The 22,119-nt window shown below is 40.9% G+C and overlaps 1 protein-coding gene across 1 annotated transcript in view; it reads right to left on the bottom strand.

Moving 5' to 3' along the window:
* The window catches only part of magi2b (membrane associated guanylate kinase, WW and PDZ domain containing 2b), a gene marked incomplete at both ends in the record, with an annotated part of 135,880 nt that overhangs the window by 16,448 nt on the left and 97,313 nt on the right, over window positions 1-22,119 (bottom strand). The window contains 5 exons of the mRNA XM_083894162.1: window positions 1,484-1,515; window positions 9,793-9,961; window positions 12,563-13,083; window positions 20,786-20,968; window positions 21,676-21,797. Of these exons, the coding sequence (XP_083750288.1) occupies window positions 1,484-1,515; window positions 9,793-9,961; window positions 12,563-13,083; window positions 20,786-20,968; window positions 21,676-21,797 (1,027 nt within the window). The remainder of the gene's footprint in view (window positions 1-1,483; window positions 1,516-9,792; window positions 9,962-12,562; window positions 13,084-20,785; window positions 20,969-21,675; window positions 21,798-22,119) is intronic.

The following is a 22,119-nucleotide window of genomic DNA, read 5'->3' as shown; positions in this document are numbered from 1 at the left end:
GCAGATACAATACTCAGTCATGGTGTATCTGCTCATCGCTCCCTAGTAAAAAGTCACTAAACATCACATGATGTTTCAGTTAGTAACAGGCTATAGAGAAGGACACACCACACACAGCGTCTCCCCCTCTAGGCAGCAAATGATCTGCATATTTGATTTGGCAGAGATTTTTACACTGGCTGCTCTTCCTCATGCAACCTTCTCATTTATCCAGGCTTGGTAACGGCACTAGGAGTAACAACCCTCCAGTTACAGGCCCAATTCCCTTCTGTTTTCCTTTTGGCTGCCCACGTCACCAACATAATGTGTTTAAAATGTGAGCGGAGGATGCACGTTTGTCATGTTTGCTCTGTGTATCCACATTTGTAAAAAGACTATCGGACTGACATTAGTGTCAGTAGATACTCAGGGTTGCCGTCCCTACATTTGACATGCTTTTAGAGTCACTGAAATGAGACTAATGGTGAATTCCAATTCCTTGCTTAACCCTCAATCTCAAAAATGCGCGCTCCCTCTAGTGCAAGTGCTGTCCCGACTCTCAGAAAAATTAAGTTGAGGGTTAAGTTTAAGGGCTGTATCGCCCTCAATATTGACATTTTCCGAGACCACCCTTGGGAGCAAGGGCTACCCAGAATGCATTGTGTGTTTTCAGATAAGAAAGCAGCGAAAAGAGTGCGCTACAAATTGAGTATTTTCTTTGTTAATAGAGATATAAAAATCATGAAAACCATTGTATTATCTTAGTTTAGGCCCATATTATGGATTACTGACGTCATTGTTGCGTAACATTTATTTTAATTTTACGATCTTTTGTCAATAGCCGGCCGGTGCGGACACGTGATCGTTTGCTATGGTTTACTTTTCAATAAGTCGTGGTGTGTGGTAACTGTCAGCTGAATATGTCCGTGGTTGTGGTATTTGTATGAGTATCATCTTATAACTAACTGACAACCTAATAACTTGACTGACAAACGGATCGTAATAAATAATCCTGACGTAAATGTGTTCTTCTTCTTCTTTTTTGGAGTTGACAGACTCGGCGCAGTTTTCTCGTCATTCTGCCCCCTACAGTCTGAAGACGTATCTGCATTTAAGGGTTGTCCCATTTCTAAGTGACAAAATAACCCTCAACACTTGGTTTTGAGGGCCAGTTAAGATTAAAGGTTGAGCTTGAGGGTTAAGATAGGAATTGGAATTGGCCCTAATAACATGAATGAGTGGTGATCGAACAGGCAGTAACCGTCGCAGTTTCACTATGATGCGATCAAACTCATAAGCAGGTCAGACGAGGCTTGTTCCTTTCAAAATAAAACAAGAGTCAAACCCTCGGAGACAGCGCAACATGACTGACAAACACGGATCTCCTACCCTGCCGTCTTACCTTTCTGCTTCCACAAACAAATAACAGATGGACATTTTCTCCTTTTGTCTCACACAAACACACAAACAACAAGCAGACACACATTTGCTTCAATCAGTCTACCTGTTTGGAAGCTTTCCATGGAGAGATGTGTCCTGAGGAGGAAAGAAAGAAAACAGCAGTCAGAGAGAGAGAGAGCACTCGCTAAATCTGTCAGATTCTTATCAAACAAACAAAATATATCTGATTACAAATACACAAACATGAACAACTATAATGGAAACTACAGAGGGGACATTAATGTGAACGTTAATATTCTCATTTTGCCTCCATTTTAACTTTGTTTCGTGGAACTCCTCCTAAACGAGTTTGGTTGTTGCGTTTGTTTTCAACATAATTACATCATTAGCTGCTGGCAAAAACAAAGAAACACACACACACACACACGCACGCACGCACGCACGCACGCACGCACGCACGCACGCACGCACGCACGCACGCACACACACACACACACACACACACACACACATTTCTCTCTAAGTCATATTTTATCTAAATGTAGAAAAAAAAGGGAGCACTCCAGAACAATCTCATCACCAAAGCTCCCCTGCGACTCGGCTGAATCAAAGACATACACCATGTTTATGCTGCTGAGGCTCAGTTAAAACTGTGCTCATGTAAATATGAGTCCATACACATGTGGATAGAAACACATAAACACACTCATCAAGCACAGCAGACCCCGGCAGCGTCTCTGCTGAATATATTTCTTTAATGTAACGCTCTCCAACTACGAGATGAGTGGCTGAAAAATCTGTGAGCGATTGCGGTCTAACTGTGTAAGCCAATGTTTACTATATTATTGATTTTAAACAAGACGGAGCCACGCGAGATACCATCAACATATGAACTACTCTAAGGCAAGAATGAAAAACGAGCAATGAAAAACAGAGCAACTAAATTAGAATTGTGATTTCAATTTGAAACAGATCACTTCCAGTACAAGACAAAATAAAAACAGTTTGTCCTTTTTTTTCTCATTTATTTAAGGCGATGAAGAGAGATGAGAAAAATAAAAGGCCGAACACACTATGTGAAAAACACAAACAGGAAGTGAGGTTTGAGGAGAGCTGTCTGTGGTGCTGAAATGACTTTGGAGCAGAGGCAGCAGCAGAGGGAAGGGCTTTGTGAAGAGCCGGCACTAATAACCACATTCTGCAGGGAATACAGGCCTTGAGGGACACTTTGAAGGAATTCTAATATTCTCATGAAACTCTTCTTAATGACCCACTGAAGGGAATAAGTACAAGCTACAAGGCAATTGTCCACTCATATTAAAGAGGAGTGTCATCCTCACCAATGCATTTAAGCTTAATTTAAATGCTAATTCAGTTCATGGGCATATGTGCCGGATGTGTGGCACACTCGTGTGCATGCTGATGAACTACAAATGAATGAGTGCTAGAGAGGAGGTTTCATGTGGCTCCTCTCACGAGTCAGCGGTCAGGCAGTCTGGCAGGCCGGCCTCACAGACTAGCCCGCTGAGTTCTGGATGGCCTTCAGATCAGCGTGATTGGCTTGTGCAGCCAGACACCCTTTTCTGAACCAGCCATGATGTGCATCCTCATTGGTGCCGGAAACAATTTCTCCGCTCTGTGGCTGGCTCTGCTTCAAAACTGGGATGTCGGCAAAGGGGGCTGTGAACACGAGCAGTGCTCAGTGGAACTCTGGCAGAGCGCCCACGCTACAGCCGTGCAGTCACACACACAGGGGCAGACGCACACAAACACAAACACACAGAAGTCGCACACACACAGGGACAGACGCACACAAACACACAGCACCACTGCTATCAGTCACACATCTGTAATCATCTGCAAACACCAACATGCATAAACACGCCTGACATTTTGCAGGTCTGAGTCACAGTGTCCTTTCTCTAGTAAAGAGAAACACACAGAGATTTTCATCTGATCCTTCGTTACTTTGAGTCGTTTGATTAAACTGGTGAGGTTGAAGGAGAAGATCATCTTCAGGACATTATTTGTTAAATTTGGCTCGGCATTTAGAGGAATGAGTTTGTCTGTGCCAGTGTTAACCACCAGGTGGCAGATTCTGGCTCTGCATTGCAAACACACACAAACACACATACACACAGTTGTTGTCTATCCCTGGTGCAAACACTTCATTTGTTCTGCTTACCACACTCAGTCGAATTTATTAGCTTTAATTCAATCAAGTGACAGAGTATAATTCACTAAACATGCACAAGGCAACAGTTTGTCAATGCATATCCAGTAATTGTCAGTAAAGTAGCTGGTGACATTAGAATGGGCATAAAATCATCAAAGCACCGAGCAGCATTCACTAACCCATGTCCCAGGATCAAGAGCTATTGTCTTTGTGAGTCTGCAACAATAATCCCTGTCACACCACCATGAGCTAAACCTGAGATGCAGATGAGACTGACTGCCTTCATCCCTAATTAAATAGAACCCATGAAAAATAAGCAATGAAAACAACGCATATATATAATCTCTTTATTGTTCCGCTATCATCCTGGAAACAATGCAAATTAAAGCGACAAAACATTCGCACCCCCACACTGAGAGCCACACGCCAACCAACTGCCTGATCTGCGGCAGGACTTGATTTGCACCAGAAGTGGCCCTGGCAACAACACTTGGACAAACTCCATTAGAATGGAGTTTTTGACTGCTGATTTGCAGTTGGCAAACAGTTTGCTCTGAGAACTGCTCCCTGTCCACAAGAACCTGATCTGCACTGCTGATTTTACCAGTGTGTTTGTAACTGTCAAAACAAAATACATAAAAACTAAATGTTTACTTTATTTTATTGTTTTATTTAACACGGATGGCATGCAATTTAACTGATGCTTTAGCTTTAGCATATATGCAATGTTCGTCCCTGGTTAAAGGGAGATTACAACATAGAGAACATAAGTCAAGCAGGCAGACGAGAGCCGCTTTTCCAATTGCGGGCAGCACGCCTCGGCACAGTGTGGTTATTTTGCATATATGCTGGTACTTTTTTAAGTACCTGCTCTTGCGAGGTACCAAGCGAGCTGAGCTGATATTATGTGTGACGTCGTCAGACTGCTGGTTACTGATTGGTCAGTCACAGAAAGAGACGTCCGACACAGAATCAAGCTGAACAATACCGAACTGTAGATCAGTTAAAAAGACGTAACAATCCTACAAATGTGGGTTAATCTCCAACAATTACCAGGGAAATGTCTAAAATCTCTATATTCACAGAGCAGTCTGGTGTATTTAGGGACACCACTGCTGATTGTGATCGTGACCAGCGAGCCGCATCACAAACCCTGCAGTGACTGTGTCAGACGGAGTCTGTGCTCCGGTCATGGAGGAAGTACTGAACCAATCAATGAACTGCTGCTAGTTATTCAGTTACCAGAGGTGGAAAGTAACGGAATACATGTACTCAAGTTACTGTATTTAATACGTTTTTTTGTGTATTTTGTATTTTTTAAAGGTGAAGTAAGTAGTTTATAGTGCCATCTAGAGGAGAGGCTGAAATTTACAACAAAGAACTGCTCCTCTGCTCACCCCCTCCCTTCCCTGAGCGCTACAGTGTCCTCAGCCGGTCAAATGTCGTCCTCGTCGTCTTACTCCGTGTCAGCAGATGAGGTTCGTGAGGTGAGGGAGAGGGCGAGCTACCGCGGCCGTAGCAGACGAAGCGGAGAGAGAGGAGGCGGGACTTCAGCTACAAGTAAAGAGACGCTTGATTTGTTCTCTCGCGTTTGTCCTTACAGGCTCCGGTAGAAACATGGCGTTTCGCTGCTAACAGTGGCTATGCAACCGCGGTCCGCGACCATGTTATTTTACATGACTTTTTGAAACACTATGAAAATGAAACAAAAACTATTATACAACGACTAGACAATGCAGGAGCACATAATATGTATAAAAAAGTGGATTTATGGGTTATATAAACCCATAAATACTACACAGTGTCCCTTTAAGTCCAATTTAAAATCAGCATTTTGCATTTTACTTGAGTGTGTATTGACTCAAGTATTGTACTTAGTAACAAGTAAAATAACTAAGTAACTTTTACTTAAAGTACATTTCAAATGAACTACTTTTACTTCTACTTGAGTAATATTTCATCAAAGTATTGGTACTTCTACTTGAATACAATATTTCAGTACTTTTTCCACCTCTGTCAGTTACACTGAAAACAACTGCTTTACAAGTCACTTGTTTATGAGTGTGTGTAAAACGAAACCACAGCAGTTTCATGCAGCTGTGCAGTGATGACTCCGCCCACATTGAGGAGGTATTATAATAGAAAACTAGCTAAACCGTGGAGTCAAGCTGTGCCGAGGCGTGCTGGGACCATGTAGAGGAGACACGGCATAAAAAGAACACCTACAACATATTTAAATCACAACAAACATGACTAAAAACTATTTAGACATCTGCTTTTTTTCTCCTTGGTTTAATTAGTTTATGTTATTTTTTATCAATAAAAGTTCCCATGGGAAAAGTTCCCAACACCTTGCTTCCTGTGCCCACTGGGTGGCGCAAGATAAGGCCAACGACTGTAGACAACACCCCGAAAATGAGCTCGTGCAGTTGCTTTTGATTGATGCTGATTGAGTCATTTTTAATATGTAAAAAGTTCAATATGTCAAAAGTGATTATGCAGCAGAAATAAAGTTGAATGCAATGTAACATTTTGTTTGAATTTTAAGGAAAAGATCCACGAGTTTGAGGAGAAAAGGGTAAGAATCTAATCATCAGTCCCTAATGAACTCTTGTTAGTAGCAGCTAATTTACCTGAAGAACCACTGAAATACTAATGACTTATTGACAAGCTGAGCGAGCACAGAGCTGTGAACCGCTCAATGTGTCTTTGTAGGAGGTTAAACAATGTGTGTGTGTGTGTGTGTGTGTGTGTGTGTGTGTGTGTCTTTGTGAGATCCAAAAAAACTTTTATTGTGAGGACATTTTTTCTGTCTTTAAAATGCTTTTACAGGGTTAAGACCTGGTTTTAGGGTTAGGGTTAAGCACTCGGTTGTGATGGTTAAGGTTAGTGTAAGAGAGGCTAGTGAATGCATTACGTCTATTAGTTATGTAATTATGTCTGCAGTATCACTCATGTTGTGGGGACCTCAACGTGTGTTTACACAGTCACATAACAGGGACTTGTCTCCCTTGTGGGGACAAAAAGCAAGTCTTCATAACGTTAATTATTACATGTTAAGGTTAGGGTTAGGCCAGTAGTAGTTATGATTACGTCTCCAGGAAATGAATGAAAGTCAATGCTATGTCCCCTAAAGTCATGGAAACCAGACTATGTGTGTGTGTGTGTGTGTGTGTGTGTGTGTGTGTGTAATGGACATGGACTCAGTGGTACAGGCAGCCGCAGGTAATTATCAAGTCAAATTTCACCCTGTGACCAGACCACTTTCAAGAAAATGAGTGCACGAGCACATGTCAAACAAATAAAGCTTTCACTGTGCAATTTAATTTCCTTGCAGGTGGCAAAGCTTGTAGGAAACAGGAGAGAAGGGGAAATGGCCTCACTCCATGTCGCTCTGGCAATATTACAAAAGCGCTGCACTTCAAACTTCCCAGCTATGAAATGTTCTCTGGCTCTTCTCCTGCTTTGCCTCAACTCCATTTTGACTGATGCTCTCAGATCAGGGGCCTGTGGTCGTCTCTTCTTTTGAATCCAAGTACAACAGGTGGAAAAACAAAGCACGGGCCGTACGTTAATGGTGACGTTGAGCAGCGTTTGTTACAGCGAAAAAAAGGGATGTGACAATATTAATACAAGTGTGCTTAAAAATCTAAATGGATGTGAGCGGAAAACACACACAGGCTCTAATATCTCAAGATCTAATCAATCAGATTACAGCAAGCTTTGTCGGTAGTGAGTGCCTGTGACCCAGCTTCAAACAGCAAACGGCATTTCTGCACAGACAACAAATCCGAGCATTATGCCAGCCACACACTCTCATTTATTTGGAACACGAGTGGCTCCAGTGAGAATAAAACTACTTTCCCTGCAGCAGAGTCGCTGCCATCTCAGCCCACAGAGCTGCACTACACCTAACAGAGAGATTAACTCCTCCTCTCATACCAACTCTCCACTGCGTGTTAAATTTTCAACCGCTTCAGAGCGGCACTATCGTAAAACACTTCCCCGCGTTAAAGCCCCCCAGTGCTGCTGCAGTGCTGCTCCAGTGGAAAACATCACTGACATGTTGGCGATAAAGGTGCATTTAGAGGAGGAGGAGGGAGAAAAACACGCTACGACACACAACACACGTTTCTGTGTGAGTGATTCAGCGCACATGAAATAAAACAAAGATGATTTCATTAAAGCTACATTTTCTATCTCTGGAGACTGAAAAAGTCCCGTTTTGCAATAATCTAGTGACCCTACTCATTAAGTACTAACTGATAAGTGAAGCACTTTTTAAGAAAACAATAACCTTTTTTTAATTCTAGACATAATATGATCATAATAATGAATGTCAGATCATGTTCTTTCGTGCCCTGTTTTGTCCACAAAACAAAATGATTCAGGTTGAAGGATTTCTCATCTGTTTTTATGGAGCAAAGACACCAGAGAATATTCACATTTAACAACTTGACACATCATTTTGTAATTAAGGCAATCACTGATTAATTGGCACAGCCATAATTTGATAACCCTAACAACTAATGTTATTATTATTTAAAATAGATCAAGTGGAACCGTCATGGTTATTTCCAGCTTAATATTTTATTCTTGGACTCCTCTAGAGAAGCTTAGCATGATTCACAAGCTGCAAACCATCAGTGTGAAAAGTCTCAGGAAAGACTTTCTTCATGTACATGAGTGAGAAAAGTTCTTAAAACTTAGAAAAATTGAATCATTTATATTTGAATTTGAATAATTGCATTAAAAAACTGAATTTGAATCACATAATCTGAATTTGTATTGTTTAATTCGAATTATTGCATTGAAAATCTGAATCTGAATAGTATAATTTGAAATGTACAAAGGGGTTCACAACAATGTAGGGCTGCCGTTCTGACTTTTTGATGCGATAAGTGTTTCTCTTGCATCCGAAATCCGCTAGTTTTAGGAATAAATTCTCACTCTACGACTTAGCACTTCACTAGCATCTTCGGGAAATCCCAACGACAACACAATCGACCTGAAGCAGCCCAGCGTACCAAAAGCCACGGTTGCTAGGTGGAAGTTCCATTGTGCTCGTAGCCTGTTGTGGGCTATGGTAAAAAAGAATGGTGGTCCAAAATGGCGTCAAGCTGACCTGAGCCCTGATATAAATCTAAAAGACACATCCTGGGGTAATGAAAACAACACTTCATAATCAAGAGACTGTACACTTAAACACTACTCTAACAAAAAATTGTTTTATATTAATTTTGGAATGAATTACATACTGGGCCTTTAACTAGTCTAGTTTGCATAGCAAAGCACAGCAGCAAACTTCTGGTTGGTAAATACTACACACATGAGCTGGTTACTGGGTGGTAATCTATACACTGTGGTTCTATATGTGCTCACAGTTGTGCAGGTGGTTAAAAGTATAGAAGTTAACATTTCTGTCACTCACCATGGCTATTTTGTAGAATTTGTGCTTGACAAAGAAAAAGAAAATATCAATGTCAGTGTTCTATATTACACTGTAGTATAAATCTTATGATGTCTATAACAACACAACTCTACTTTACTGGATTGTGTGGACTTGTGTTTGTGATCTGGCTCTGCTTCAGTTGCTCGGGGTCAAAGTTCAGCAACATTAATGTGCCCAGAAAATGGTCAGCTGACAACCTTAATATAGTGAATGACAAAGTTTTTCGGGCATATTCCAAGACGGCAGCCAGGATTCATCAGGCTCAAAGTGTGAAAGAATGGTTTACGGAGCATGACTCATCATTTTTACAGAGTCCACACTTTAACTCCACTGAGGAGGATCTTTGCTGGAGAAAACTTATCAGTCACATGTGACATTAGAGCACAATAACAACATGGTAAGAGTATTGTTTTAATATTACAGTAATGTCATGTTATTTCTTCAGTAGTATACAAGTAACAGCTTAGTAATGATGTCACCGTCAGTGAAAATCTATTCTCCTGTATGTCCCAAACATATTTTCCATTGTTACCTGTGAGCGATTTGAGATTATTATGGAAATAAGATGGCAGCACCCTAACAATACTTCCCTATTTTAAAAGTTATGTCCATACTATTACATTATTGTTGCAAGCGATGTAAAGTGTGACTGACTCAACACAGCAGTCCCATCATCAATATAAACACAAAAAAAACCACAACACAACTGTGGTGACATTGCATACGCTTGCATAAGCAGTGCACAAGAGAAACAAGGAAACAGTTTCTCCTCTCTCTCTCTCACCTGTTCCTCTCTGTATAACCAGTGTTGCCTCAGCTCCCACAGGACACTCTTTCAGCATCTCCACCACTCGTCCATGTCCAGCTGCAGCCACTGGCTGCTGGTTTACCTCCAGGATCAGGTCGCCTTCTATCAACCCTGACGCTGCCCCCTGTGAGCCTGGATCCAACACCTGCAGCACAATCACAGCACCACACACCCACCGTCAGTCAATGTGACTGCAGCAGACGAGTGTGTCTGTAGAGGTGGACGTCAGTCTATGACGACTTCTTTATGGACAAAGTAAATAAATATGATATTGGTACATACAAGTACTGTAATATAGTATTTAAATAATTACTGTACTTCGCTAGAACAGGTGAATGATGAGGACAGATGAATAATGAGGACAGGTGAATGATGAGAACAGGTGAATAATGAGGACAGGGGAATGATGATGAGGACAGGTGAATGATGAGGACAGGTGAATAATGAGGACAGATGAATGATGAGGACAGATGAATGAGGACAGGTGAATGATGATGAGGAGAGGTGAATGACGAGGACAGGTGAATAATGAGGACAGGTGAATGATGAGAACAGGTGAATAATGAGGACAGGTGAATGATGAGAACAGGTGAATAATGAGGACAGGGGAATGATGATGAGGACAGGTGAATGATGAGGACAGGTGAATAATGAGGACAGATGAATGATGAGGACAGATGCATGAGGACAGGTGAATGATGATGAGGAGAGGTGAATGATGAGGACAGGTGAATAATGAGGACAGGTGAATGATGAGAACAGGTGAATAATGAGGACAGGTGAATGATGATGAGGACAGGTGAATGATGAGAACAGGTGAATGATGAGGAGAGGTGAATGATGAGGACAGGTGAATGATGAGGACAGGTTGAAGACAGGTGAATGATGAGGACAGGTGAGGACAGGTGAATGATGAGGACAGATGAATGAGGACAGGTGAATAATGAGGACAGGTGAATGATGAGAACAGGTGAATAATGAGGACAGGTGAATGATGATGAGGACAGGTGAATGATGAGGACAGGTGAATAATGAGGACAGATGAATGATGAGGACAGATGAATGAGGACAGATGAATAATGAGGACAGATGAATGAGGACAGGTGAATGATGATGAGGAGAGGTGAATGATGAGGACAGGTGAATAATGAGGACAGGTGAATGATGAGAACAGGTGAATAATGAGGACAGGTGAATGATGATGAGGACAGGTGAATGATGAGAACAGGTGAATGATGAGGAGAGGTGAATGATGAGGACAGGTGAATGATGAGGACAGGTTGAGGACAGGTGAATGATGAGGACAGGTGAGGACAGGTGAATGATGAGGACAGATGAATGAGGACAGGTGAATGATGAGGACAGGTGAATAATGAGGACAGGTGAATGATGAGGACAGGTTGAGGACAGCTGAATAATGAGGACAGGTGAGTACAGGTGAATAATTAGGACAGGTGAGGACAGGTGAATGATGAGGACAGGTGACCTAGAATAACATTAAACAAACAACTTGAGGGAATTATTCATTTACTAATATACAGTAAATTCTACACCAGAGAAAAGATGTAACTCATCTTTTCTATTTTTTTCATCTACACTCCTGGTCAAAAGGACATAATAAAATAACCATGGGATTATAATTTAGCTTTTTAACACACAAAGGGGGCATTATTCTTATCATGCAAATATAATATATACATGTATATTTATATATGTGATATAATAATATAATATAATTAATAAAGAAGATAACGTTGAGTTTACACTGTTACACATGAAACTGTGTCTTCTTTGCTAACTGCCTTTCTCTGACTGTTCTGTATAAAGTGTATAATACAGAGGCGTAAACTGTCGGCCCACAGGCCACAAACAGTGTACGGCCCTGCCTTCGATTACATGCTGCTCATCACTTTAACATCATTTCCTAATGAAAACATGACCCATGACCTCCTCAGTGTGTGTGGCTGAGGCACAGCTGCCAGCGAGCTGATAGAAAACTGACCCAATATAATACTAAATATGAATATGTTTTTATAATAGTAGTAATAACACATTCAGTTGTAATTATTTGATTATTAAAAATATAACATATTACATATATACTGTATATATAAGCTTGCTTGGTGTTTTCATTTTACATTATTTTATCATATCACCTCTAAATTACTGCAGCAGCATTTGCAGTTTGTAACCTTGTTTTGAGAAGTGTTCGATCAATACATATTATTATTATTACATAAATCAGATGATACAGTATCCCAGTTTTTTTTCCAGTAGTTGCTTTATATAAAACGTATATGATTTTTTGAGTGATTTGGACAAATGGGGGTTTCCTAAAACTTCTGCTGTTCTATCTCCTCTTATAGATTAGCTGACTAATACGGCTCAATGATTTGGGGGAAAATATCTTACTGTGATTTTTCCTCACAGATATTGTGATATACAGGTATTTTGTGGAATACTTTTAAAATGTAAAGTAGCATTGCTGAGATACCATCAAATCAACTACTCTACTTTATTGTTATGCTGAAGCATATTAACTGTGTGTATTACATCATTGGTTTTACATAAGTGTAGTGAATTGTGTGAAAACACACAACAAAAATCATAAACACTTGCCTGATGGAATAAATGAAGTGATTAAAAATGGCTCTAATATGAAAATAATAGGGCAAAACACTGACTGTAAACACCTGCTGATCTTCTTCTACTGTATATTATGTACAGATGAACCATGATACATCACCTGTTTAACTCGCTGACCAGTCGGACTGTCGGCAATGGTGAAGCCAAATCCCTCCACCCCTTTCACCATGGTAACCGTCAGCAGCTCCGCCCCTTGTGCTGTTGCCCCGGTAACCCCTGCGTTTCCCGTGGAGCTCACAGAAACGTCATCGTGAGGCGTGAGTGCCGAGGCTGAGCCTGGTGTGGTCGGGGGCAGCGATGAGCCGTCCAGGTGTGTGTCACCGGGGTGATGAGACTGGGCCAGAGCCTGAGGAGGCAGCTGAGAGCTCAACGACAGGTACTCCAGGTACGGGTCGTAGCTGCCGCGGCCGTTCACCACCAGGGGGCGGTGCTCTAGGCCAATCGGCGTCAGAGAGGCGCTCGCCGCTCCACTTTGGTCCTCGGGGTCAAAAGGCAGAGGATATCCTCGACAGAGCACCAGGGTCACGCTCTGACCGATGGGCACGGACTGAAAGAGTTTGACCACATCAGCGTGAGTGGTGCCGAGCACACAGATGTCGTTAATGTAGACGATGACGTCACCTGAGGACCAGCAACAAGAAAGAAAGCACATTTATAAAAACGTAATTTACTATTAGGTGAAAAATTAAACTGCCGTACAAAATAAAAAAATAAATTTTTTTGTCAAATTTTGGACTACATAGTATAGTGTCGTTTGGACAAAAAATTAATTTCTAAACATTTTGGACGACATAGTATAGTATATCGTTTTTGTCAAATTATGGAACAAAACATTTGTATCTAAAAATTTTGGATGACATGGTGTAGTATGTCGTTTTAGAAAAATTTTGGACTAAAAACATTTTTTCAAAAAATGTTTGACGTCAAAGTAAAGTATGTCGTTTTTTGTCAAATTTTGGACGACAAAGTATAGTATGACTTTTTTTTTTTTCAAAATTTGGACAAAAAAATGTTTTCCAAAAATGTTTAGACGACGTAGTATCGTATGTCGTTTTTTGTCAAATTTTGGAACAAAAAATATTTTTTCAAAATTTTTGGACGACATAGTATAGTATGTTGATTTAGTCAAATTTTGGACGAAAAAATATTTTTTCCAATTTTTTTTGTAGTAAAAACTATATTATACTATACGTCATAGTATAGTATGTCTTTTTTTTCAAATTTTGGACAAAAACATTTTTTCGAACATTTTTGGACGACATAGTATAGTAGATCGTTTTCGTCAAATTTTGGACTAAAATAAAAATAGTAAATATGTGACATTTAACATTCAACACCTCAGCCTCAAATAGTCCGTCCGGACTTTTACACATGAGAAAATGTCCTGTGACGAAGTCCTTATTTTTCTTTAAATATCTAAAATTGTCATATCAATTTATTGTATGTCATGCTTATAGTGTATTAGCAATTTAAAATGAAGAAAAACGAAAGGTTTTATTAAGGAAAAAAACACGGCAGTTGTACACAAACACCAGATTTTCTGTGTTAACTTTGACATACGAACAGTATAAAACACATTTATGATAACATTTGGTTGAGTGTTTGTCTCAATGTCCAAAAGCAGGCCCAAAACAATGGAAACACGTGTACATGTGTTTTTCCAACTCTCTCCTCTCTGGTGACAAAGACGCTGATTTGCCTGCCTCCATAATCATTGTGATAACCAAACAAAATGAAGTGCAATTTCATTCCATTTTTCCTCATCTCTATCTCTTTTGTTCACTCAGGGAGCTGCTGTATATTTTACTCAGGGTTTGCCTTTTGTAAAATGCTATGATATACATTTAAATACTGTTCTGTAACCAATGAAACACCAGGATTCTTTAGTATGAATTCACACATCTGTGGTCCTGCAAATATTTCACAGTGCATGGGTTCTCTCCAGGTTCTACAGCTTCCTCCCACAGTCAGAACATGCGAACATTGGACACTCTCAATTGACCATTGGAGTGAATGTGTGAGAGAATGGTTGTTGGTCTCTATATGTTGACCCTGTGTATCACACATTTAGCCTTACACAGGCTACAGGCTCGACCCTCATGTGTAGGAGGAAACCAGAGAAAACGTATTAACGGATTGTTTCTGGAAACTGAAACTGCAGAGGGCTTTACTTTGAAACACAAACAGGAAGTGTTGAATTTATGGCATATGCGGTAGATCGAGACGTCTCAATATGCAATGCTGAAACTGGGTTTCGAGATCGTTTTCTGTTTATGTTGCTGTGAAAGTCGAGCAGTTCACACTAAGAGTCGACAGACATTATGACAGCAGGAAAACGAGTGTGGGTCTCAGTGTGGCTGCCGGAAGTATGAGTCAGTGCAAGACAGTGAGCGATGCAGATGCTCTGCTCATCTATCCAGTGTGGATATGATTGGGTCAGTGTCATCATGTGGTCATTAACGGCACATGGAATTGTTCTGTGGTTCCTGGACCTCTAGTGCCATAAAAGACGGAGAAGCTGCACCAGTTCATTTAAAATGTTTTAATTAATGATGTATGAAAACAGGTCCAGGACCAGATAGGATGGTATGTGGGTCCAGATCCGATGACCTAGGCCATGCACCATGCTATACATACCCATGATCAGCCAATCACATGGCAACAACTCATTGCCTTAAGGCGTGCAGTCATGGATGACCTGCTGAAGGTGAAATGTCTTATTAAATCGCATTAAATTCACCTTAAAAAAAAAAAAAGTCTGTGTTTTCATTCAGGGATATTTGTTTATGCCACGGTAAAAACAGGCTGGTGGACCACACATGATCTGGTCTCAGTTGTTAAGCACACACAATTTGTCATTGTCTGTAAATGTCAACTCTCTGTGGTATCAGAGCAGCAGCAGCAGCAGCAGCAGTGAAAACACACAATCCCTGTCAAGTGTCACACAGGAATATACACTGCCCGGCAAAATGGGAAATAAGTCATATATTTGAATATCTGGCTTTGAGCCTATACTGTGCAGGAGTGTGGGGTCAGCATTATGGTCTGGGGTCACTTCAGTTCAGGTCAGGTCTTTGTTCAGGAACATTATGCATTAAAAAAGAGGTCAGGTGACCGAAATATTCTGAATGAATGAGTTTTATTTTCCAAGATGACAATGCAATTCATTTTTCATCAGGTTCAGACAGTGAAAGAATGTCAGCTGGGATTGGCTCCAGCTCCCTCTGTGACCCTCACCGAGAGGATAAAACTGGTTCACGGAGCATTTTCATCTCAGTCGTTGTTTTCTTTTTTAAAAAAAGCAGTATTTTATTCTGATTTTTCTACTTTTCTATTGTGCATCACGACATGTCTCCATAATATTTCAATACACAATTTTGTTGTATTTTTACGCTTGTCATGGCAATGTAAACGTGTGTTTCACACAGCAATAAAGCTCTTTTGAAGAAAACTTTTATTTGTCAGGTCACACACACACACACACACACACACACACACACACACACACACACACACACACACACACACACACAATAACGACGAGGTGAAGCCACTTCACTGACGCGACACTAGGTACTCTCTGTCATCTCTGCTGACGTTTGAATGTGCGCAAAGTTACAGCCCCACGACAAATGCAGCTGCCTCAAATCCTCTATTTCACAGCTGTGCAGACAAACAGACACACACACACTCCTCTGAGCATGTGCACACACAGAGAGACACACACACACATGCTGCTCATGCCACATGCACAATCCTACACAATCCCTAAGAGCAATGCCACATGGCTCTACAGGCCAGCTAATCTGAGCCAGAGAGTGTCCACATGTGACAGTGTGATTGTGTGCATGAGTGAGTGAGCGTGTGTGTGTGTGTGTGTGTGTGTGTGTGTGTGTGTGTGTGTGTGTGTGTGTGTGTGTGTGTGTGTGTGTGTGTGTGTGTGTGAGCAGCTCTGGCAATGTCACAGAGCAGAGAGGAGCAAGATGAAGAGACAGCAATGAAAACAGAGAGACAGAATAGAACAGAGAGAAAAGCTAGAGAGGTAGAAAGAGACAGGAGAAGAAAAATATGCTGAGGCTGAGAGCAGAGGGGAAGTGTCAGACTGTGCGATAAGAAAAACGTTATACAGGGTATGACAGATAGACAAAGAGAAATGGTTATAGATAAATAAAAAAAACAGAAAGAGATTCATTCGAGATACAAGAAAACCACAAACAAACTAGGAGACAAAAGAAGAAGCGTGCAGACAGTAGAGCTCACATCAAACCTAGTACAGTAAATCAATCTCTGAACCTGACCAGACAATGTGAAAGGTGGGGAACAACACCCTGGACAGGTCGCCAGGCCTTTCTGCATGGAGTTTGCATGTTCTCCCTGTGTGTGCATGGGTTTTCCTCCCACAGTCCATAATAATAATGTGGATTAGGTAAATTGGTCACTCTAAAATTCACCCTGAGTGTGAGAGTGAATGGTTGTTTGTCCCTGTGATGGACTGGCGATCTGTCCAGGGTGTAGCCGCCTATGACCCTATGTCAGCTGAGATTGGCACAGCTCCAAACTTTGTCACGCAGCACCTTTTAAAAGCACAAGACAAATAAAAGGCCGAGCTGAAGCAATTCAAATGGGAATGGGAATCAGACAACATAAGAAAACATCATAAAACAATAAAAGCAGTAAAATAAGAAACAAAGTCACCACCTTAAAAGAATTAAAAAGTTCTGAATGGTAAAGTCCAGACAGTGAGTGTAAAATAGTGTCTTCAGAATGGATTTAACAGAGGATAAGTGAGTCTCTCGTCCCAGCAGATGTACACTGAATAAACAGGGAGCGATGTGATGTGTTTTAAACATGTTTGTTGCTGCAGTGAGGTCTCTAACAGCCACGTACGGCGCGGGTTATGAAGCAAAGCACAAAGGTGAGCGTGGGAAAGCTTGGTGGCACTGGTGTACCTGCGTATGACTGATGCTCAGTAATGATGAGAGCAGTGGCGCCGGTCTAATCATGCTGCAGCTGCAGTGTCACTGTAACAGTAGAGATGATTCCCCTAATGAAGTAGCTGTAGTGTGCTGGTGTGTTGTTGAAGGTGCACTGAGAGAGGACACACAATGTGCTGAGAGGAAACTGGAGTCCTTGTCTGGGACACACAGTGCCACAGGCGCTAATATAGGTCGCCCCAAATCTGCCACCAAGGGCTGAAAACGTCCCCTCACAAAGATGGATTGATATTTGTGGGGATTGTGAAACCTCCATCACTAAGATTTTAATTTCTAAGATGTGCTTTGACCTTTGTTTGCTTAACACATTATTGCAAGCACATGATTAATGCCATTCATTTTGGATACATCTTAGGGAATTTGAACAGCTGTGTTTGTTGATTCAGCGTGAAAGAATTAGTGACATCTACTGGTGAGACAGCAGACTGCAACAAGCAGAGGACGCTTCTGTTAAACTACAGTGGCCTTCAGAAAAGAGCTCTGTTTGCCAATGACTCCTTCCTCTTCTTTGTTGGTTTATGTGTCGTGTATTTGAAATACGGTGGCCCAGAGGTGCCAGGCCAAATACAAACGCCACAACACAAATACAAACGCCACAACACAAATACAAACGCCACAACACAAATACAAACGCCACAACACAAATACAAACGCCACGCCACAACACAAATACAAACGCCACAACACAAATACAAAAGCCACAACACAAATACAAACGCCACAACACAAATACAAAAGCCACAACACAAAAGCCACAACACAAATACAAACGCCACAACACAAATACAAAAGCCACAACACAAATACAAAAGCCACAACACAAATACAAACGCCACAACACAAATAAAAACGCCACAACACAAATACAAACACCACAACACAAACACAAAAGCCACAACACAAATACAAAAGCCACAACACAAATACAAAAGCCACAACACAAATAAACGCCACAACACAAATACAAACGCCACAACACAAACACAAAAGCCACAAAACAAATACAAAAGCCACAACACAAATACAAACGCCACAACACAAATACAAACGCCACAACACAGTATTTGGCCTGACACCTCTGGGCCACTGTATTGAAATAATGAATGAATGAATGAATGAATGAATGAATAAATGAGGCTCTTTTTCAAAACATGAACATAATAAAATAATAAAACATAATAAAAACAAAACACAATCAAAATTGCAAAAGAAAAGTTGTTTTTTTAATGGAGTAGGAAGTAGCAACTAATCTTCCTATTTACTGGAGCTGCAAATAACGCTTATTTTCATCACGGATTTATCTCTCAACTACTTTCTTTGTTTGGTCCATACCAAAATTATTTTGATTTCTTTGTTAATTGTATCAAAAAAACAAAACATATTTATTGCTTAAGAAGCTGAACAACCAGAGAACTTGTTTTCATTACTAAATAACACTAAAACCAATGAGCTGAAAATAGTTAAAAATTCACATCTTTGCTCCAAAAACATAATAATGACCGTTCACTATAGAAACATGGCCCTGCAAGATGGCAGCAAGCATGAATTGCAAGGCCCTGAAAATAAAAACAAGGTTTTATTTTAAAGTGATTATACAAACATACTTAGTGCTGGTATATAACATTTCTATCATTAACTCTCCTAAAGGTTCCACACTGGACCAATAAAGACAAAACATGATCAACAAAAATGGAGCACAAGGTGGAAAAAGAGCCCTAAAATTCACATTTCTATGAATTGATGGTATATTTGTTTCTACAGACCAGGGGTCTGTTTCAGAAAGCAGGTTTAGTGAAAACTCTGAGTCTGTTAACCCTGAAATGAGGGAAACTCTCCGTTTCACAAAGGGAAATAAGTCAAACTAGAGAAAGAGGAGAAACTCTAGCCTGTTTCACAGAGAGAGGTAACTTAAGCTCTCGGTCAGTTACCATGGTAACATGCTCTTTGAAACTAACCTGGTCAGGAGCAGGTTTTTCTCAACAAACCTTGAGTTTCTCTCTGTCTCCGCCCTCTTTCAGACACACACGGTATTTGATTTCCTCATTCATTCAGTCAACAGAGTTTTGAAGTCTGTTCTGCATCTGTTCTGCGTCTACATTAGAAGTTATATCAGGTGGAGACTATTTTCACTAACATGTGCTTTTGACAGTGATCCTGTGGATGAAGGAGCAGCATTACTGCTCAGAGAATTAAATATTTGTCAGGAGATGATTATCAGACCGCGCATAGATGTTCTTACGTTTCCAGACACTTTTCTTTTTGAGCGGTACTGTTTCACGTCACAGTTCATCATTTACATTCACAACCTAATCCGTCCTTACATTTCAACATTAACAACCGGAGTCACGCTCTCACATCACAGCAGAAATTGTGTGTTGCACTGCGTTTTTTTAAAATTACTTACAAATTTACAAATTTTTCTTTTATACAACGTCATAGATGCAGAGCACTTGAACATGATATAATGAATGAGAAGTCATTTATGTGTGAAAACATCATTATGTTGGTGATAAAACAACTGTATACAGTCAAACAGCCACTTCATATTTACTTTATGTAAAACATGATCAAAATGAGGTAATCCCATGAGATTATACTGAGGTTTTACCTGTTTGAACAATGTTTTTATGTTTCATATTAAACTGCTGCCAAGTGCACTTCTCCCCCGCGGGATTACACCTAAATAAATAAATTAATAGTCTACAACTCAAGCAGTTTCCCGCTGTAATATTATTGTGATTGTGCAAAGGACGACATTTAAACTTCCTCATCAGCAGCAGTGTTCTCTGACGCCGTCTCCCTCTCTTTTGCTGCTGTGTTACACTTCCTTCTAAAAACATGCTCAAACTCACCGTATGAGCGCATTAATATTTCCAACTCCAGTGGGTGAATAACGTCAACCTCCGCTTCCCCGTTGTCATGGTGACTCGTCGAAACGGGGCTCCATTCATGCTGTCTTTTTATACTTGTGGTGCACACGCTTAACTTCGGGTGAAACTACTCCGAGTTGAACAAACTAACTCAAATCAGCTGTTGTGGAACCGAAAACTCAGAGTTTCCTTTCTCAGAGTAGATCAACTCAGAGTTCAGGGTTAGACTCAGAGTTTGTTGAACCTGCTTTGTGAAACGGACCCCAGGTGTTTTTTTTTGTGGTGAGAGGCCTGACCTGTGTTTAATATGGATGAATACATATGTTTCTGTTGGGTGACAAAACCTTAAAGGGACATGAAGACAACAAAATATGGCCCAATGCTTTATTATTGCTTAGTTCATTCGTTGAAGTTGACGCAGCACAAAGGAGCAGTGTGTGTACAGGTTCAGGTCCTTACCTGTGTCCATCTTTGCGTCCTGAGCGGCGGGTCCGTCTGGGATTACACTCTTCACTTGCAGGAACTCGTCGGGCTCGTCACCTCCTATGATGGTGAAGCCAAAGCCCATGTTGCTTTTCTGCAGGCCTGTGGACAGGAAGGTGCCCTTCAGCTGGGTCGGGTCCCTCGTAAATAATGGCTTCTCTGTAGGGAGAGAGATGCATCATCGACGTCAAGAAAACGTAAAGCTTTGTGTATGTGTGCTGCAGCCAAGCAGTACTATCAGACCTGACTGAGGGGGTGTTTGTGTGTATACAGAGTCACTGTTGCCTCCGTCTGTCTTCACATAAAACAAATCACTTCCTGTGAGCAGCGCAGTAATGTCGCCAGGCAACATGAGCTCTAACCACTGCTCAGAGAGTTGTGTGGAGCTGATAGACGTACTCAGCACTGTGTGAACTCATTGACTATGGTCCTTTGTTTGTATGTAAAGGTTATACACTGCAGTTTCATTGTTCATTTGTTTTTTCGTATGTCAAAAATAAGTGGTGAATGAATCCCTGCATATGTAAACACCAATAAGCAAACATTAGCCTTTATTAGAGTGAAGCTGACTCATTAGACATACACAGTTTTCACAGTGCATGGTCTAGCACGTCCTGATATGCCTGGAAAGGCCTGAGGGTGAGAATGCTCTCTGTCTCCTTCACTGCCACTGATCTCCATTCCACCCTGTGCTTTGTGTCATTAAACCTCCGATTCCGTGACACGTCTTAGGGAGAATAATGAAAAATGAATATCAGGGGTCCTGTGCCCCTTTCTGCTGTCCGGGCGTTTTCATATTTATGCAAGTGAGTGACTTTGTCCATATGTTGTGTTCAGTGTACATAATCCATGTGCTCCATGTGTACCTCTGTAGATGGTGGGCAATGGTAGAGCAGACAGTCCCTGACTCTGAATCTGCTGCTGCTGCTCCAGGCGCCTCTTGGCCTCAATGACTGGGTTCTCAAACTGAGTCCTTCGGTTGATGTGACTAAAAGATACAGTGTGAGATTACAAATGACATTAAAGACGTGAAGTGAACCTGTGCATGGACACATTCACTACATACTGGAGGAAATGGACAACTCGTCTGGAATAAATGGTCCCTCATCACAACAGGACACAGTTCACATTTGCTAAGGTGATTGATTATTTTCTGTTATGTTTGAATACATGTGGTACTGTACACTTTATGATATAAAGGAAAGTAAAGATTGTGGGTAAATAGAGCTACAAGAACTGAAATGTCTTTAAAACCTGGACCTAGCCCTATCTCTTAAAATGTACACATCATATTGATTCATTTTCCACCT

The sequence above is a fragment of the Microchirus variegatus genome, assembly GCF_963457635.1.
Source record: "Microchirus variegatus genome assembly, chromosome: 8".
NCBI classification, from domain to species: Eukaryota; Metazoa; Chordata; class Actinopteri; order Pleuronectiformes; family Soleidae; genus Microchirus; species Microchirus variegatus.
The sequence above is the reverse complement of the archived record's forward strand: the minus strand, read 5'-3'. Positions and strand labels throughout refer to the sequence as shown.